General features: G+C 45.5%; 1 protein-coding gene across 5 annotated transcripts in view; it reads right to left on the bottom strand.

The window, feature by feature from the left end:
* LOC104860439 (U5 small nuclear ribonucleoprotein 40 kDa protein) overlaps positions 1-17130 on the bottom strand; it is a 93727-nt gene that overhangs the window by 42335 nt on the left and 34262 nt on the right. For 3 of the 5 annotated variants that reach the window (XR_002025257.1, XM_019207125.1, XM_019207126.2), the window contains exon 9: positions 16717-16820. Coding sequence is in view for 4 of the 5 variants with exons in the window: in XM_019207125.1 (XP_019062670.1) it covers positions 16717-16820 (104 nt within the window). In the remaining variant the exon portion in view is untranslated. Of the gene's footprint in view, positions 1-14900; positions 15725-16716; positions 16821-17130 lie in introns of those variants that run through there. The other 2 variants (XM_010621614.3, XM_033767937.1) reach the window with 2 other exon arrangements.

Here is a 17130-nt window from a genome sequence, read left to right as displayed (position 1 = left end):
GGGGGAGCAGCGAGGAGTGGAGAGGGCAGCAGGAGGGCTTAGGGGCTGACAGCCCGGGGTCAAATCCAGACTCCTTCGCTCATTCGCTGTGTGACCTTGGGCAGGTCTCATCACTTCTCTGGGCCTCGATCGTCTTTGAGTCTAGCACTGAGCCCTGAGTCGGTCTCCCGAAGGTACGGGAGCACTCCTCCATCCACCCTGTCCCCAGGGCTTCCACTTTAGCCCTCCATTTCCATTTCGGTTCCCAGATCTGTTCGCCTTCCCAGCCTCCCACCTGAGTACCTGGCCAGTTTTTCCTCCCCTCTAACTTCTGCCGACGTTCATTGAGTCCTGACTACATACACGGTGCTGGAGGCCAGAGATGAGACCTGGGGCGCCGTGCCAGTTCCATTGGAGCTTCATAGCCCAGGAGTTGGGCAGGTTCCTGAGGACGGCAGCCAGGGAGGTGGCTTATGGCAGAGCTCGCCCTGCTGAGGGGGCTCTGGCCCAGCCACTGCCCTGGGCTGCATCTCAGAAGCTCGAAACAGGGTCGCCAGGAAGGGCTGCCTTCTTCAAGCCGCCCCCAAAAACGCTCAGGCTGCAAACACCCCAGCTCCATTTCATCATCCCTGCCCTGCTCCTAACTTATCAGATTCACCTTCGTGATTAGCATCACTCAAACAGGAACCTTGGATCACCTCCAACTTCCCTGTCCCATCCGATCTGGTACTGAGTTCTGTGGACACCACTGCCATGAATATCTATGAAATACCTGCAATGTGCCAGCGGGATGTGGAAAGAAACTGGACCAAGTCACTGCCCTCCCTGGGTGCAGTCTTCATAACCATTCTGTAACAGGTCCCCTGCAGGGCCTCATCCAGAGTCTCCCCAGTTCTCTCCATGAGGTTAGCAATGCACCCGTAATAGTAACCATAGCTACCACTGGCTCACTCTGAGCCAGGGATTGACATATATTATTTCATTTAATCCTTAGAATAACAGTGGATTCCCCTGGGGCTCTGCCCAGCCCTGCCAAGCTCTTACCTACAGCACTTCATACCTGTGACACCCTGTTCCAAGGCTTGGCTGCCTTGTACATGAGCTGGCCCTGTGGGTCTTGGGATGGTCCATCTGACCTCAACAATACACCCCTGCCCCCGGTTCACTCCCACTCAGTCTGGGTCCTGCTCCATGACTCTAAGCATATAGCACACCACCTCACATATCCCTGTTTTGAGCATTTTATTTATTTTTGGTTTTTTGAGACAAGCTCTCACTATGCAGTTCAAACTGGCCTTGAACTCACAGTGATCCTCCTGCCTCAGTCTCCCGAGTGCTGGGATTACAGGCGTGCACCACCATGCCCAGCTGTTTTGAGCATTTTGGTCTTTCTGCTAGGAGTACATTACTCATCCAGATCCTTAGCCCCCAAACTTCTGCTCACTTTTTACCTCTCAGCTTGGGTGTCACTTCCTCCAGGAGGGTTTCCTTGACACTCTGCCACCTGGGGGTCCCCTCCTTTCAGATCACCAGCAGTCTCTGCTGCCTCCATTGTAGGATTTACTATTTCGCTAGTAGAGTGTAAGCTTTATGAGGACAGTAACCCTTATGAGTTAGCCCTGTCTGCCCCAGGCCTTGGCTCTGGGCAGGAGCCAGCAGTGTGAGATGGATGAGTGTCACAGACCAATACCATCACCCCTTCTTCTGGCTTCTGGGCCCAGCAGACTTTGGGCCTCTACATCCCTGAAAGTGCAGGCTTCTAAGGGGGAGGCTACCAACTATAGGAAGAGACAGAATCATATTTGAGAGGCTGGGGGGTTAGGAACTGGAGGTGTGGAGATGACATCAGAGGGGACTTGTAGTTGTCACCAGGAAAGATGACTAACCCAGGGACCAGGGACTGCTGCGGGGAAGATGAAGCAGGATTTAGAAACAAGGAACAAAGATGATTCAGAACATGCCCACGCTCAGGAGTATGAAGGTTGGAACCATGGTCAGCCAGGGAGGGAGGCCCAGTAGGTGCAATGAGGGGGTGTAAAGAAGCTTCTCTCTGATCCAAACCACAGCTAAGCAGAGTCTGCAGCTTCTGCCTTCTGTGGGGAAGCCCTGAAGATACCTGAGAAAGTTCACTCATAAGATAGCCTAATGTTAAACCTAATAATTTCCCCTCCTTTCAAGTCGGAGGACTTAACATGCTCACTAATTATGGCTTCCGGGACATTTTCTGTTACCAACCAGTTCTTCACACTGGCTGGGAGCCTGACAATTCAATTTGGTTCTGAGGGGCCGGGGATTTAGCTCAGTGGTTCGGTGGCCTGCCTCGAAAGTGCAAGGACCCGAGTTCAATCCCCGGTACCAAAAAAAAAACAAAAAAACAACTCGGTTCTGAGGCTCACTACCAGGAGTTAGTGTAGACCCCGCAGGTTAAGGGTTCAGTCTGACAAGGTAGCCCCAACTTTACATGCCAGTCACAAGCCTCTGCCCACCCTGCCCCATACTACTGAGCAACACACATCAGAGGTTCCCAAGAGCTTCTTTGCTTCCCAGAATTTACTAGAACAGATCACAGAAGCCTGGAAGCTTCTTTAGTTGCACTTATCAATTTATTATAAAGGATACAAGCCAGATAAAGATGTACATTGGGCAAGGTCTGGAAGGGTTTTTAAAAAAACAAGAGTTTTTATTGTAGCCAAGCGTGGTGGCACACATCTGTAATGTCTTTTTTTTTTTTTTTTTGGTACCAGGGATCTAACTCAGGTCCTTGTGCTTGCAAGGCAGGCACTGGAACCACTGAGCTAAATCCCCAGCCCGGTACACATCTGTAATGCCAGCACACAGGAGGCCAAGGCAGGAGTATGGCAACTCAGCCTAGCCAGGGCATCTTAATGACCTAACAACTCTGTCTCAGAAATTAAAAAAAAAACAGGGCTGGGGATTTAGCTCAGTGGTTCTGGTGCCTGCCTCGAAAGCACAAGGGCCTGAGTTTGATCCCCAGCATCAAAAAAGAAAAAAAGAAATTAAAGAAACCAACTGTGGGCATGTAGCTCAGTACGAAACCCTGGGTTTAATCCCTAGTGCTGGGGGGGAAAAAAAGAGGTCGATCAAGCTCTCTCTCTAGGTTTCCTCCAAAATCAAACCTTCCCAGAGGATTGTGGGTGACACTCAAAGTTCCAACTGGTCACTTGGTCTTGCTGGTAATCAGCCTTGTTTCAAAGCGATCTAGGGACCATCCTAAGTCATCTCATTGGCATAAATTGCGGTGTGATATAAAAGGGTTTCTGAAAATTAAAAGACACCTCTGGGCTGGGATGTAGCTCAGCAGTAGAACATATACCTAGCATGGGCAAGGCCCTGGGTTCCAGTCCTAATATGGCAAAAGCGGGGGGCGCTCTGTCACTCACCAGACACCAGGAGTATTAGGAATTCTGTGCCAGGAACTAAGGCCAAAGATAAAAGAAATCTGTGTTATACCCTACTAGTTGAAACCGGGTACTATGAACTAGGGGTTATTCTGAGCCACTTGTATGCACTCACTCATTCACCTCACAGCTACCGGTCAGGGTAGGTATTTGTATCCTGATGTCTCCATTTTCTAGATGAGGAAACTGAGGCTAGAAGAGGTTAGATTACTTGCCCGAGTTCATACAACAAGGAAATGGTTGAATGTGTGTTTGAAACCAGGCAGAACTATTTTACCTATACCATTCCTTACGGTTTTCAAACTTTTCTTTTTTAGCAATAGAGGCCCCACTTCTTTTCCCAAAAGAAAGTATACATTTCTAAAGAAAAAACAGTCTGGCTATAGAGGGAAAGATGTCCAGCAACCTTGGCTCTTAGCTGGTCCCCATCTCCTGAGAAGGCCTCCAGAATAACCATATAATTCCAAGGTCCCTATGGAACACCACGGAGAAACTAGTGGCCTAGGTGGTCTTCAAGATGCCATTTAGAGCTGGGTGTGATGGTGCACACCTGTAATCCCAGCATCCAGGAAGCTGAGGTAGGAGGTTCTCGACTTCAAACCCAGCCTGGGCAATGTACCAATTTAGCAAGACCCTGTCTCAAAATAAAAAATGGCTGGGGGTGTAGCTCGGTCTGAAAGCCCTGGGTACAATTCCTAGTACCAGAAAAAGAAAAAACAAATAAAAGGCAATACATCCATAAAGGTATAGATACAGAATGCTGGAAAGAACTAGTTTTGCTTGGGAGTAAGTAGGGTTGGAAAACTTGAGAGGAAAGATGATGGCTGCAATACAGATTGACAGGTAAAGACACATGGATGCTATGAGGTGCATTTGAGGAAATATAGAAACATAACTCCCCCCCCCCCCGCTTTTTTTTTTTTTTTTTTTTTTTTTTCTTGGTACTGGGGATCAAACTCAGGACGTTGTGCTTGGGAGACAGACAGCGGAACCACTGAGCTAAATCCCTGGACCATGGTCCCCTTTTCCTTAATGTCTTCCCTTACTTTCTGACTTCCTATTGCCTCTTTCCTACCACCCCTCTCCAACAGGCTTTCTTCAGAATCTCAAGCCCAGAACAAACATGAAAAGTGGGGAAAAGACACTCTGAGAGGAAAGAATAGTTGGGGGAAAGGAAGGGAATAGAATAGGTGTAGAGAAAGGGCAGGGTCTGGGATGGCAAAGAGCTTGTAAAAAACAGTCTCCTTGTCGGGGGCCTGGGGTCCAGAGTCTCCAGCACAGGATCTGCTGACAGCTGAGACAAATCTCCTTTTCTACCAGCTCTCGGAGGCCACATGGGCTTTCAGTTCAAACTGCCCTGGGGCCAGCTGAGCTGAGGACATTGAGAGATGAGAAAAGCCCTCTCCAATCGGCACCATTCTGCCTTTGGGCCTTCATTAGGCTGCACCCGGTTTGTCCAAGGGCCAGCAGGGGATAGGAAGACAGATGGACTCAGCTCAGGCCTGGTCTCCCTGCCCTGCTCCAAATGCCCTGATAGGTTTCTCAATTCCCTGCTGGCTTCCCACCCCCTTTATTGTTTGCAAGCCCTCACCCAGGTGTCCCCTTTTATCAAAAAGCCCACAGAATCCTGAGATCACCATTTTAGAGTCTGAGGAAAATGCCATCTTAATATCATCGACCAGGAGAGCTGAGAGGACCCTTGGGACTTCTTGTGGAGCGGTTCCCAAATGTCAGTGTCCTGACCACCTGCATCTGCCCAACTTGGGCAGTCTCTGAAGGGGGACTGGTTCTGGGTAGTTTTAATATATTCCAAGGACTCTGATGAGCAGCTGTAACCCTCAGAATCAATACACTGAAGGAAATGGTCCCCAGCTTGTAAACCCCCAGAGATGCGACTTCCTCCTACCCTATCCTACCCGTGCACAGTTCTGACTCAGTGGCTCTTTGTTGAGAGTCATTTGGTTGTTTTATAATTCACTTTGGGGCTGGGGATTTAGCTCAGTGATTCTGCCACCTGCCTCACAAACACAGGACCCAAGTTCGATCCCCAGTACCAAAAAAACAAAAACAAACAATTCACTTGGGGGCTGAGGATTTAGCTCAGTGGTTCTGCTGCCTGCCTTGCAAGCCCAAGGTCCTGAGTTCAATCCCTGGTAAAAAAAAAAAAAAAAAAAGAATATAATTCACTTGGTCTTGGCTCTGCACTATTAGGTCTCCCAGAGTAAAACCATTTATCTCTTCTCCAAAGTAGCTTTATTTTTTTTTTTTGAGACTGTCTTGTTGTGTAGTCCAGGATGGCTTTGAACTCACTATGTGGCCAAGAATGGCCTCAAACTCAAGACAACCCTCCTGCCTCAGCCTCCCCAGTGCTAGGATTACAGGTGTGTACCACCACCTATGGCTCCAAAGTAGCTTTCTGATGTTATGTGTCTTCGCCAGTCCTTACAACTGTTCCCCACAAAGAGTTCCTGAGAGGACACCTAGAAGCAAAAACAAGCTCAGCTGTGGTCCACTCCTGTCCAGAATACTAAAAACTTCGGGTCTGATATGGAAAAGCATGCTTGTCATCCTGGCATGTGAGAGGCTAAAGTAGGAGATGGAGGGTTCACTCCTAGTTTGAATTTTTCGAGGCCAAGCTGCACTACACAGACCCTGTCTCAAAAACACAACTTCTGGTAGCTTTTTTTCCCATGGGATGAAGCCAAAACTGCCAACCTGGCTTTCAAAGCCCTTTGCAATTTGACTCCAACAATTTCCAAGTTTTCTGTTCAACCGTTACTCCAACACATGGTTATCACATGTTGTGGGTCATTTTGGGACATGTAGAAATTTGGTGATCTGTACCTGTTATGGGTACAGATGTCCCCCCAAAGCCTCACAAAGTCATAGGTGGGGCTTTCAGAGGTGGCTGGATCTAGAGTGCATGATGCTGGGATTGACTCACATACAGTGCTACCTCAAGGGCGCTAGCAGTAAGGGTGTGACTGCTACCCACTCTAAGTAGCTTGGATAAGACATAAGGGAGCGAAACAGCTGTGGTCGCTCCCTTCCTTGATTGCTTTTTTTTGGGTACTGGGAATCGAACTCAGGACCTTTTGCTTACAAGGCAGGCGTCAGCACCACTGAGCTAAATCCCTGCCCCCCCAAATGCTTTTGCTGTCTTCTGCCAGCCATGAAACGCTTCTCTTCTGCGATGCCCCTCTGCCAAGCTACCTGCCTTGGAGCCAGCCAATTATGGACTGAAACCTCTACAGACTGTGAGCCAAATAAACCTTTTCCCCTTTAACTTCGGGTGTGGGGTATTTTGTCTCAGCATCACGAGAAAAGTAACTGAGACAGTAATATTGCCTATGTTTTCCTCATTGCCCAAACAGTTCTTACCCCTACTGCAAGCTTCTCCCACCTCCACAATTCCTAGTCCTTCTAGAAGAGTCACTTTAAGTGTCATTTCCTCAGTAAACTCTCCCTAACCCTCTGTCAGTTCCTCCTAGTGTACAGGTGAGTGAGCCTCTGACAGCATCTCTGAGGCTGTATTTTAACTGTTTGCGTATATATGGTTCCATGAAGAAAACACAAAGCACAGGCTATCTTCCTGCAGTGTCAATTTTACTAGGTGCTCAGTCATTTAAAACATTTATTAATATAAAACAAGCAAGCTGGGGATTTAGCTCGGTGGCTCTGCCACCTGCCTTGCAAGCGCAAGGCCCCCAGTTAGATCCCCGGTACAAAAAAAACTTATCTATATCTAAAACAAGCACATCTATATTATGAAGCAGCATACAAGTGCACACCTTTGACTCCAGCACTCGGGAGGTGGCGGCAGAGGAGTACTGAGTTCAAGGCCAACCTGAACTGCATAGAGAGACTCTGTCTGAAATAAAAACAAAATCCAAACAAACAAAAAAATAGAGAGAGAGAGAGAGAGAGAGAGAGAGAGAGAGAGAGAGAAATGAGAATAGCCAAATGCATAAAACTTGGATTGCAGACTGAAAAATAGCGGTACATGATTTTTTTTTGTACTGGGGATCAAACTCAGGACTCACGCTTGCCAGGCAGGCTTTGCCCCTGAGCTGATTCCCCAGCCCTGTAAATGACATTTTTGAAGCCAGGCATGGTGGTGCACGCCTGCAATCGTAACACTCAGTCTCTCAAGTGCTAAGATTAGAGGTCTACCACGTCCAGCCTTTGCTGGAATATTTAAGAACATTTAGGAGTACAGAATTAAGAGGTCTAAGCCAGGCATGGTGGTTACACACATGATGGTACACGCCTAGCTGCTTGGGAGATGAGGCAGGAAGATTATAAATTTAAGGACAGCCTGGGGAACTTACTGAGACCCTGCATAAAAATATTGTAGAACATCCCTGGATTCAATGAACAGCACATGGGAGAAAAAAAGAATTAAAATGTCTTCATCCTACTTTTTTTTTTTTGGTCAGGGATCGAACTCAGGGCCTTGTGCTTGTGAGGCAGGTAGTGGCACCACTGAGCTAAATCCCTGGCCCTCTGTGTCCTACTTTTAATGGTCAATGAAAGTTATATACAAGGTGTGACTGAAATAATATGGTGAGTACTTAAATTTAAAAAAAAAATTATCATAGTAAAAGACACATTGTATTAACTCCCCTCAAAGAATTCCTTTTTTTTGGGCCGGCTGGGGATTTAGCTCAGTGGTTCTGCTGCCTGCCCCACAAGTGCAGAGACCCGAGTTCGATCCCCGGTACCAAAAAACAAACCAAGAATTCCTTTTTTGGTGGGATTTTTTTGAGACAGGGTCTCACTATGTAGCCCAGGCTGGCTTCAAATTCACAGCGATCCTCCTGCCTCAGCCTCCACACATAGTATATGCACCCATTCCACCTAGATCCAATCTTTCCCCTCACATTTGTATATACATACAATGTAGGATCCTCCTGCCTCAGCCTACCAAGTGCTGGGATTACAGACATGCACTACCACACCCAGGCCTTCCCCATCACTTTGAACATACTTATCTCTTGGTTTTTGCCACTTTCTGAAGCAGTTCTGGAAGTTCTTTTTCATGAGTGTCTTTGTACAGATGCTACTGCCACATGCCATCCAATGGAAAGGCAGGCTCATAAAAACATTCAGGGTAAAGAGAGAGAAAAAATCCACATTATAGTGGGCCCTCATTCACCTCACTCAGCAGATCTAGCACCTTGTGGCTTTTCTTTCCCAATGTCAAAATGACCAGGAAAGGGAAACGTTTTCAACTGTTTTAGGACGTGGAAGCAACCATGACAGCACTACAAAGGATGTTGACTTTTGAACACAACTGCTTCAGAAAGTGGCAGGAATAATGGCATAGCTGGGTGTGGTGGTGCACACCTATTATCCCAGCACTCAGGAGGCTGAGGCAGGAGGATTGCTATGAGTTTGAGGCCAGCCTAGGCTATACAGTGACCCTGAACAACATAGCGAGACCCTGTCTCAAAAACCAAACCCGGGACGGGGATTTAGATCAGTGGTGCTGCTGCATGCCTTGCAAGAGCAAGGTCCCAGTTTCAATCCCTGGTACAGAAAACAAAAACAAAAACAAAAACAAAAACAACAACAAAACACAAAACAAGCCAAAATAAAAGAATGATGGGATAAGTGTGTTTGAGGTGGGGGAGGTATTCTGAGGTGGATTAATGGCACTGTGTTTCACTATACTAACCATAACTTTTTAAAAACTAAACATTCAAGGGCCAGGGATTTAGCTCAGCAGTTCGGTGGCCTTGCAAGCGCAAGGACCCGAGTTCAATCCCTGGTACCAAAAACAACAACAACAACAAAACCTAAACATTCACTATTTTTTACCATTTTTTTAGACTCAATTCTACATTGTATGTATATACAAATGTGAAAGATTGGATCTAGGTGGAATAGATGTATATACCATGTGTGTTCAGTATATTGATATTTCAATTTTTGTTTGAAAATTTTCAAAATAAAAAGTTGAGGGAGCTTGGGTTATAGCTTAGTGGTAGAGCATGTGCTCAACTCCAGTAAAAAGAAAAACCATCTCCTTGAATGAGCAAAACCACTAATTGCTAACTATTTATGTGTGTGATCTTGGAATATGCTATCTACTCTCAATTTCCCTTCTGTAAAGGGAGGTTGGATTCGATGACCTAAGGACTTACCTATAAGGATTTTTGCAACCTATGCTGTACTTGGGACCTTTTTTTCCTTTGTGCTTCTGGGGATGGAACTCATACATGCCAGGTAAGCACTCTACCACTCCACTGTACTCTCAGCCCTTGTACCTGGGACTTTGAAAGAAAGTCAGGAGCCTTTCCAGGCATCACCCGCACCCCACTTTTTGGTACCGGGGATCCAACTCAGGACCTTGCGCTTGCAAGGCAGGTGGTGGCAACACTGAGCTAAATCCCCAGCCTTCATGGGCCCTGTTAAAACACAAATTCCCACACTCTCACCAGGCAGAGGACCAAGATGGCTCTCTGGCCAACTTCTTAAATTTAAGAAGCTTTGGGAGGAGGAACTCTAGAGTTCTGAAGCTCATAGAGAGCATTGTGAGAAGTAGCTTTTCAGAGCCAAGGAAGTTGGCTTGGCCTTATGCAGCCCTCCTGGCTATAGTTACGGCCAGTGGCCGGTGCCAGTATTCTCAACCTTGACTTGGAATCGCCTAAGGAACCGAAGCCAAACCTCCAAGATTCTGATTTAATGCATCTGGAGTGCAGCCTAAGCAGGGCCTCCCCTGGCGATTCTAATGTGTATTAAGAGTTTAGAAGCCACTACAGACCACATGGGACGGGGGAGATCCAGTTAGGTTTTTGTCTTGGATTTACCACTTGGACCAGCTAGATGATACTGGGCAAATTACTCTTTGTGTGTGTGTGTTTTGTCTGTTTGTTTTTTTTCCTTCTCTTTTTCTTTCCTTTTCTTTGGAGTATTGGGATTGGACCCAAGTTTTCATGCTGAACTACATCCTCAGCCTTCTTTTTTTTGTGACAGCCTTGCCAAACTGCCCAGGCTGGGATTGAACTTGCAACCCTCCTGCCCCAGTTTCTCAGAGTGCTGGGATTACAAGTGTGTGTCACCACGCCTGGCTAAATCCACTGCCTCATAGGTGAGGATCAAGTCAGTACTGTATGTGCTAAGCCAAAAAGCACAGCTAATAGTGAAGAACAATTATGGAGTAAATAATAGTAGCTTCTGTGGCCACCATAGGAGAGATTAAAACTTTCTGAGCGTGTAGAGTGGTTCTCAAATGTGCATCAGAATCACCTGAAGGACCTGTTAAAACGCAGACTGCAAGCCAGGGATTTAGCTCAGTGGCACTGTGCCTGCCTCACAAGTGCAAGGTTATGAGTTTGATCCCCGGTACCAAAAAAAACAACAAAAAAAACCCAGCCTGCAGAAAACCCCTCTCTGAAAGTTTTTTTTTTCCCCCAGTGGTGGAGACCAAACCCAGAGCCTTATGCATAGTAGGCAAGTGCTCTACCAGTGATCTACTCCCAGTCCTCCAGAAGGTTCTGATTCAGTAAGACTCAGTGGGTTTCAGTGATCTGTGGGTCTTTTAGATTTATTTTTTTGGTTTGGTTTTGTTTTTCTGAACTCACAATGTAGCCCAGGCTGGTTTTGAACTCACAGCGACCCTCCTGCCTCAGCCTCCCGAGTGCTGGGATTATAGGCGTGTGCGACCATGCCCGGTAGCAACGTGTTGTTTTGAGAGTCACTGCTCCAACACAGGGTTTCTCAGTGGCATCACAGTTACATTCAGGAGCTAATTCTCTGTCCTCTACTCATTTGGATGTGTAGAAAGGTACTCCATTAGGTATCTCCCATTTTCAAATGTCCTTTCTAGGGACAAAAATGCCCTTCTAGGACATTTGACATCTGCCCTGAGTTAAAGAAGGATTCAAGATCTTCTAGGTGGGCTGCAGAGTACAGTGAAGAAAAGAACTTGTAGCCAGGAGTGGACACTCCGGACAGCTCCTGGGACTTTTTTAGAGAATGTCATCATGGGTCAGGATACAGACAGGATGATCAGGGTAGGCTGGAGCTCACTGGACTTCATTTGGTTCCAAAGAAACACGGGCTGCCAATGTCAAGGCTGGATCTTCCATCTATCTCAGCTGCAAAGCCCCCAAATGTTTTATTTTTTGGTGTTGTGAATTGGACCCAGGCCCTTGTGCATGCTAAGTCACATGGTCTACAACTGAGCCATACCTCCAGCACCCTCACACCCCAATCTCTTCAAAGGAACAATCCTGTCCTAAGCCAAATGGCATGAAATCCTTTCCCTAAGGCTCAACTGCCTGCAGTCTCAAGTTGCTAAGTGTTCTTTTACCCATTTCCGACCCTCCACTTTGAGATAGCAATAAAAAGTAGACTCTAGGTCTACCAATGAGGAGCAAATACTCTATAGTTTTGCTGTGAACAACTCTACCCAGAGCCTTACTTGTCCATACTAGCTACCAAGACCAGACTCTGAATGTTATTTTTGTCTTTGAAGCCACAGCTTCACTTCTTATGCTTACTTGGAACAGCAGACAACTGGATTTACCTCCCTACAGGACTCATCTTTGGTAACTTCAAGGCCCGTGAAGGGTCCATAGCTTCACTTCTCTTACCTGCACAAACAGGGCAGGTAGATGAGAGAAGACAGCATCAACTAGAGTTTTGATGGCTTAGCAAATAAACTGTTTAGGGGGTTAGAACCAAATGGGATTGAGACTATCAACTAGTGGGAAAAACACAAGGCTAGCAAACACTGCTAAGTCCTGAACATCCACTTCCCTGACATTCAGCCCACAAAAACCACCCTGTAAAAAAAATTTGGCTCTTTACATGCCAACAGTATTAAGTGCTAGAGACTGTGGAAGTCATAAAGGGAAATTAACTGAAAACCAGAGATGCCAGGACTCATCTGGGAGCAATATATCTCCCCCAAAGTGAGAATACAATGTGTATCCTCCTCTGGGGATGTTTTATATTCAAATCTTTATTCCCCAGGCTAGGTCTTCTATCTCTTCAACTCCTAAGAGGCACTGCTATTTCCCAGTAGTGGCTCCTACCCAGCAGCTTCTTAAAGGCACTTGGGAGGACTCAAGAGGCTGAGGTTAGAAAAAAGCCCTTGCAGCTTCCAGGAGCTCAGTTCCTCCCAGTGACTGCCAACTTCTCAAGGGACTAGTGGGCTTTTAACAGGGCAAGGTCAAGGTTCAAGCCTTCTTTTATCCCAAGCCATCTTCAGCCAAATCTTTTTTTTTTTTTTTTTTTTTTTTTTTTTTGGTACCAGGGATCAAACTTGAGTCCTTGTGCTTGCAAGGCAGGCAGTGGAACCACTGAGCTAAATAAATCCCTGGTACCAAATCTCTTCTTTGGGTATAACAATATATAAAATTATTGTTCAGGCCAGAAACCTGAGTCACCATTGCCTTTGGAGATTTTGCAGTACTTTGAACGCGCCTTCTTTATGCCAAAAGGACATAACCACCTGTCTGGGAAATGGTGTTCTGTGAATAATTTTAGGAAACCTTGACCCAGAGGACCAAATATCTGAAGTACAAGCTCACCAGGATTGGCTCCTACTTTCCTACACACTGCTTCTCATCACTAATTACACTCTCATTCCTTGGTTCACGAAACACGCACACATTCAAGCTTATGCCCACTGTTTCTTGGAATATACAATTTTTTGTTCTCTTGACAAGCCCTACTCATTTTCCATGTCCAGATCTAACACACAATCACATAATCTGTGTAACTTCATCTCTCCCAGGCACAATAAATTGCTTCCTCCTGTGTTTCCAGTGCACTTTATTCAAGCTTCTTTCATTGTATTAAACATAATTGGTTGGAGCTTTATCATCCTGCTAGTTCCTTCATTAATGAGTTAAATAAATCTCTGGCATGTGTTCACACAAAAAATAAAAAAAGTGGTTAATTTGAAATAGTTTCTTCTACTGGTTTATGTATTTCTTAAGATGGCAAGGACATTATCTTCAGTCCTCAGCAACAACTAAGCTTGACACAGAACAGGGGTTGGTATTTTTTGATACTGTCCCAAACCCAAAATAAAGTCCTCTCCAACTAAATATGCAGTTTATGAATCAAATTTGTAAACTAAGCCATCACAGTGGTGCACGCCTGTAATCACAGCACCTGGAAGGCTGAGGCAGGAGGACCGCCACAAGTTCGAGGTCAACCTGGACTATGTAGTGAGTTCAAAGCCAGCCTGGACTACACAGGGAGACCCTGTCTCAAGAAGTAAACAAGTTTGTAAACTGAAGTATAAAACCAAACATGCCCAGAACAGGGTGAAAATGAGATGTGAAGACCTACCTCTTTGAGATGGGAGATTCAGAAAAAAATCTTACTCCCTAGTGCCACATGAGTTTCATTAGTGTTAGTTTGTATGCTAGGCAGTCACCCAGAGATTCAGGTAGACAGTAACTTGTCTTCATGATACAAGGCAAATCATAGATGTTGGACATTATTATTTTGAGACAGGGTCTTGCTATATAGTTCAGGTTGACCTTGAAGTTGGCCTCAAACTTGCAGCAATCCTCCTACCTCAGCCTCCCAAATGCTGGGATTGTAGGTATGTGCCACCACACCCAGCATTATTATTTTTTGTGGTATTGGGAATTGAATACAGGACCTTCACACTGATATATTCCCAGTCATTTTTATTATTTTAAATTTTGAGACAAGGTCTCACTAAGTGCCCAGGCGGGACTTGAACTTGTGATCTTAACAGCTCACCCTTCCAAATGCTAGGATTACAGGTATGTGCCACCATACTCAGCTGCATTTTGTTTGTTTTTTGAGACAGGGTCTCACTACATAGCTGAGACTGACCTGGAACTCACTATGTAGCCCAGGCTGATCTCGAACTTAAAGCGATCTTCCTGCATTAGCCTTCTGGGAGGTGTGCAGCACCACACTCAGCTCCCAGCTGCATTTTTAAATGTCCCTGTCAGTGCAGGCAAAGGGAGACAAAAAGAACCAAAGTCTCAGGTAATGTCATGGTTAAGTTCCATCAAAACATTCTCCTAACCAGGTGCAATGGGTCATGTTTATAACCCAGCACTGCAGAAGGAACATCACAATTTTGGGTAACTCTGTCAGACACGTCTACACAGTCTAGGCTGTTCAAACTTGCTATGTAGCCCAGTCTGGCCTCAAACTTGTGGTTCTCAGCCTCAGCTTTCCAAGTGCTGGGATTACAGGTGTATGCCACCACGCCCAACTAGTCAAAGTCATTTCTACCAGTGAGAAGACTGCAAATCTGTCCACTTCAGGAGCCAGAGAAGACAAAGACTTTGTTCATTAGTCCTAGTTCAGGCACAATAACCTGGACAATAACCAGGTTTTTAAAGACTTATCACCCCAACCCTGCCCAGTATTGGGGAATGAACTCAGTGCCTTTGCATGGAGCTACAACCCCACCTCCTTTTTATTTATTGATTTTAAATTTGAGACAGGATCTTGCTAACTATGTTGCCCAAGCTAGGGCTGAACTGATGATCCTCCTACCTCACCCTCAGAGTGCTGGGATTTTAGGTGTATGCCCCCACACCCAGCTTCTATCATTTTCAACTGCTTTGCTTCTAGTAGGAGAAAAGTATGTTAATTACTGTCTGTCATTTTGATGAGAGTGAGGAAATCTAAAAACACAAAAAAGGGGAAATAAACCTAACAGCTTCTTAGAAGTTGAAATGAAGCTGGGCAAGATGGTGTGCTCCTGTCACCCTGGCACTCTGGGAGGCTGAGATGAAGACTGAAAGTATGAACCTGGCATGGACAACTTGGCGAGATCCTGTCTCAAAAAAGAAAAGATAGCAAGCAGCATGTCAAATTCACGTCTCTTGTAAAAAGGCATCTATTTGGTTTTTAATACAAAATAACTCAAAAACAGAATGAAGATATCATACAAGCCAGTTACTAAACTAAAAACAAAACAAACCAACAAACTTCAGTTGATATTTCCTGTCTTCAGCTTGGATTAGAGAACAGGAAACTGCACAGCAATCAATACCTTGTCCATTTGAAGAAATCGTATTAAAAACAAACAAAACAGAAACAGGTCCCTGAAGTCTGGCAGGTGGTATGAGAGGCCACTGGGAGCCTCAATCATCCTGGTGGTTGGGGTATAAGTGGTTGCTGGAATGTGGCCACCGGCTCTTGTTTCTTGCTAGTAATGGTCATCGGAAGGGAGGAGAACCTGGGCACCATCGGATGCCAATTATGTAGCCTGAGGTCTCAAGGTCAAGCAGCCTCAGAGTCTTCCATCCCATGTCTTCATTGAATCTCCCCCATATACAGTCTCTTGTCACTAGATGCTGAGAGAACTGATGTAAAAAGAACAGAGAAGATGACTGGAAATAATGAAGGCTCCTGGAGACTTGGTGCTCAAGGGCTCTTGTGTCAAGAGCCAATTTTGGTATATAAGAGCAATTGGATTTAGCTTGAATTCCCCTCCTAAACACCATCCACAGGAAATTGTAACCTGGCTTTTCAATCCAAGTCCTCTCAAAAACATGAGGGTGATTGTGCTACGGGACATACATTATCAGGTTCTAAATCCTGATGTCCCTTGTCAGTCAAACCCCAAAAGATCTTCCTAGTCACTGTGATGTCTGTGCCAATCATTTGGGATATACTTCTGCTTGTTATATTTAGCCCTGGACAAAGTTATATTTTCTCCTTAAATTTAAGGTCTACTGTTTGGCTTAGCTGGCTAATAAAATTTAAGATGCAATTTATACCTAAGAATTAAACACCATTCTAGCCTGAAGTCCCAGCTACCTGGGAGGCTGAGCAGATTACTTGAGCTCATGAGTTCAAGGCCAAATTCTGTCATACAAATACATTAGTAAAGCATAGACTTGAACCAAGAAAACCCAGAAAGAACCAAAAATTGGCCAGGTGTGGTGGTGTACACTTATAATCCCAGCACACAGGAGGCTGACACAGTAGCCAGGTGTGGTGGTGCACACCGGTGATCCCAGCACTCAGGAGGCATCGCTGCGAGTTCGAGGCCAGCCTGGGCTACATATTGAGTTCTAGGCCAGGCTGAACTACACACTAAGACTCTGCCTCAAAACAAAACAAACAAATAAAAGAAGGGTCGGGGATTTAGCTCAGTGCTGCCACTGTCTGCCTTGTAAGTGCAGGGTCCTGAGTTTGATCCCCAGTACCAAGAAACAATGTTACTGATACCTATAAAGACTGTTTACAAGGAAATTCACATAAAACAGATGCTCACTTCTGTCTCTGTATTTCCAGGCCCCCCTGGAAGGCTGGTACAATTTCCCTTTACCAGGAGTCAGGAAAGACTTACCGATGGGCTCATCGGGATGGAAAGCTACTTCATTGATGGAGCCAGCGTGGCCAGGCAGCTTATACAGTATTCTCCTGCTTGTGGTGTCCCACACATATACAAACCTGCAAGATATCATAAAGAGCAGGGGTGAGCCCTCCTGAGAGTGTAGCTAGGGTACAGGTAAGAATCTTTATGGGAAATGGAAACCACTCCATGTTTACTGAACCACGTTCTAACTCTTAGAAACAAGAGTTTGAGGGAAGATATGGACCGTGCTCTTCTGCAACTGAATAGAGAAACAGAAATAGCTAAAATTCAGTACTGCTAGTATTTCTAAACACAATGTTCCTCAGACAGTCTGGTATAATTAGGGTATAGTTAACCTCATAATCATTCAAAAATATCTTTTTTTTTTTTTTTTTTTTTTTTTTT

This window comes from Fukomys damarensis, unplaced genomic scaffold, assembly GCF_012274545.1.
Source record: "Fukomys damarensis isolate Sample0158 unplaced genomic scaffold, DMR_v1.0_HiC HiC_scaffold_23, whole genome shotgun sequence".
NCBI classification, from domain to species: Eukaryota; Metazoa; Chordata; class Mammalia; order Rodentia; family Bathyergidae; genus Fukomys; species Fukomys damarensis.
The sequence above is the reverse complement of the archived record's forward strand: the minus strand, read 5'-3'. Positions and strand labels throughout refer to the sequence as shown.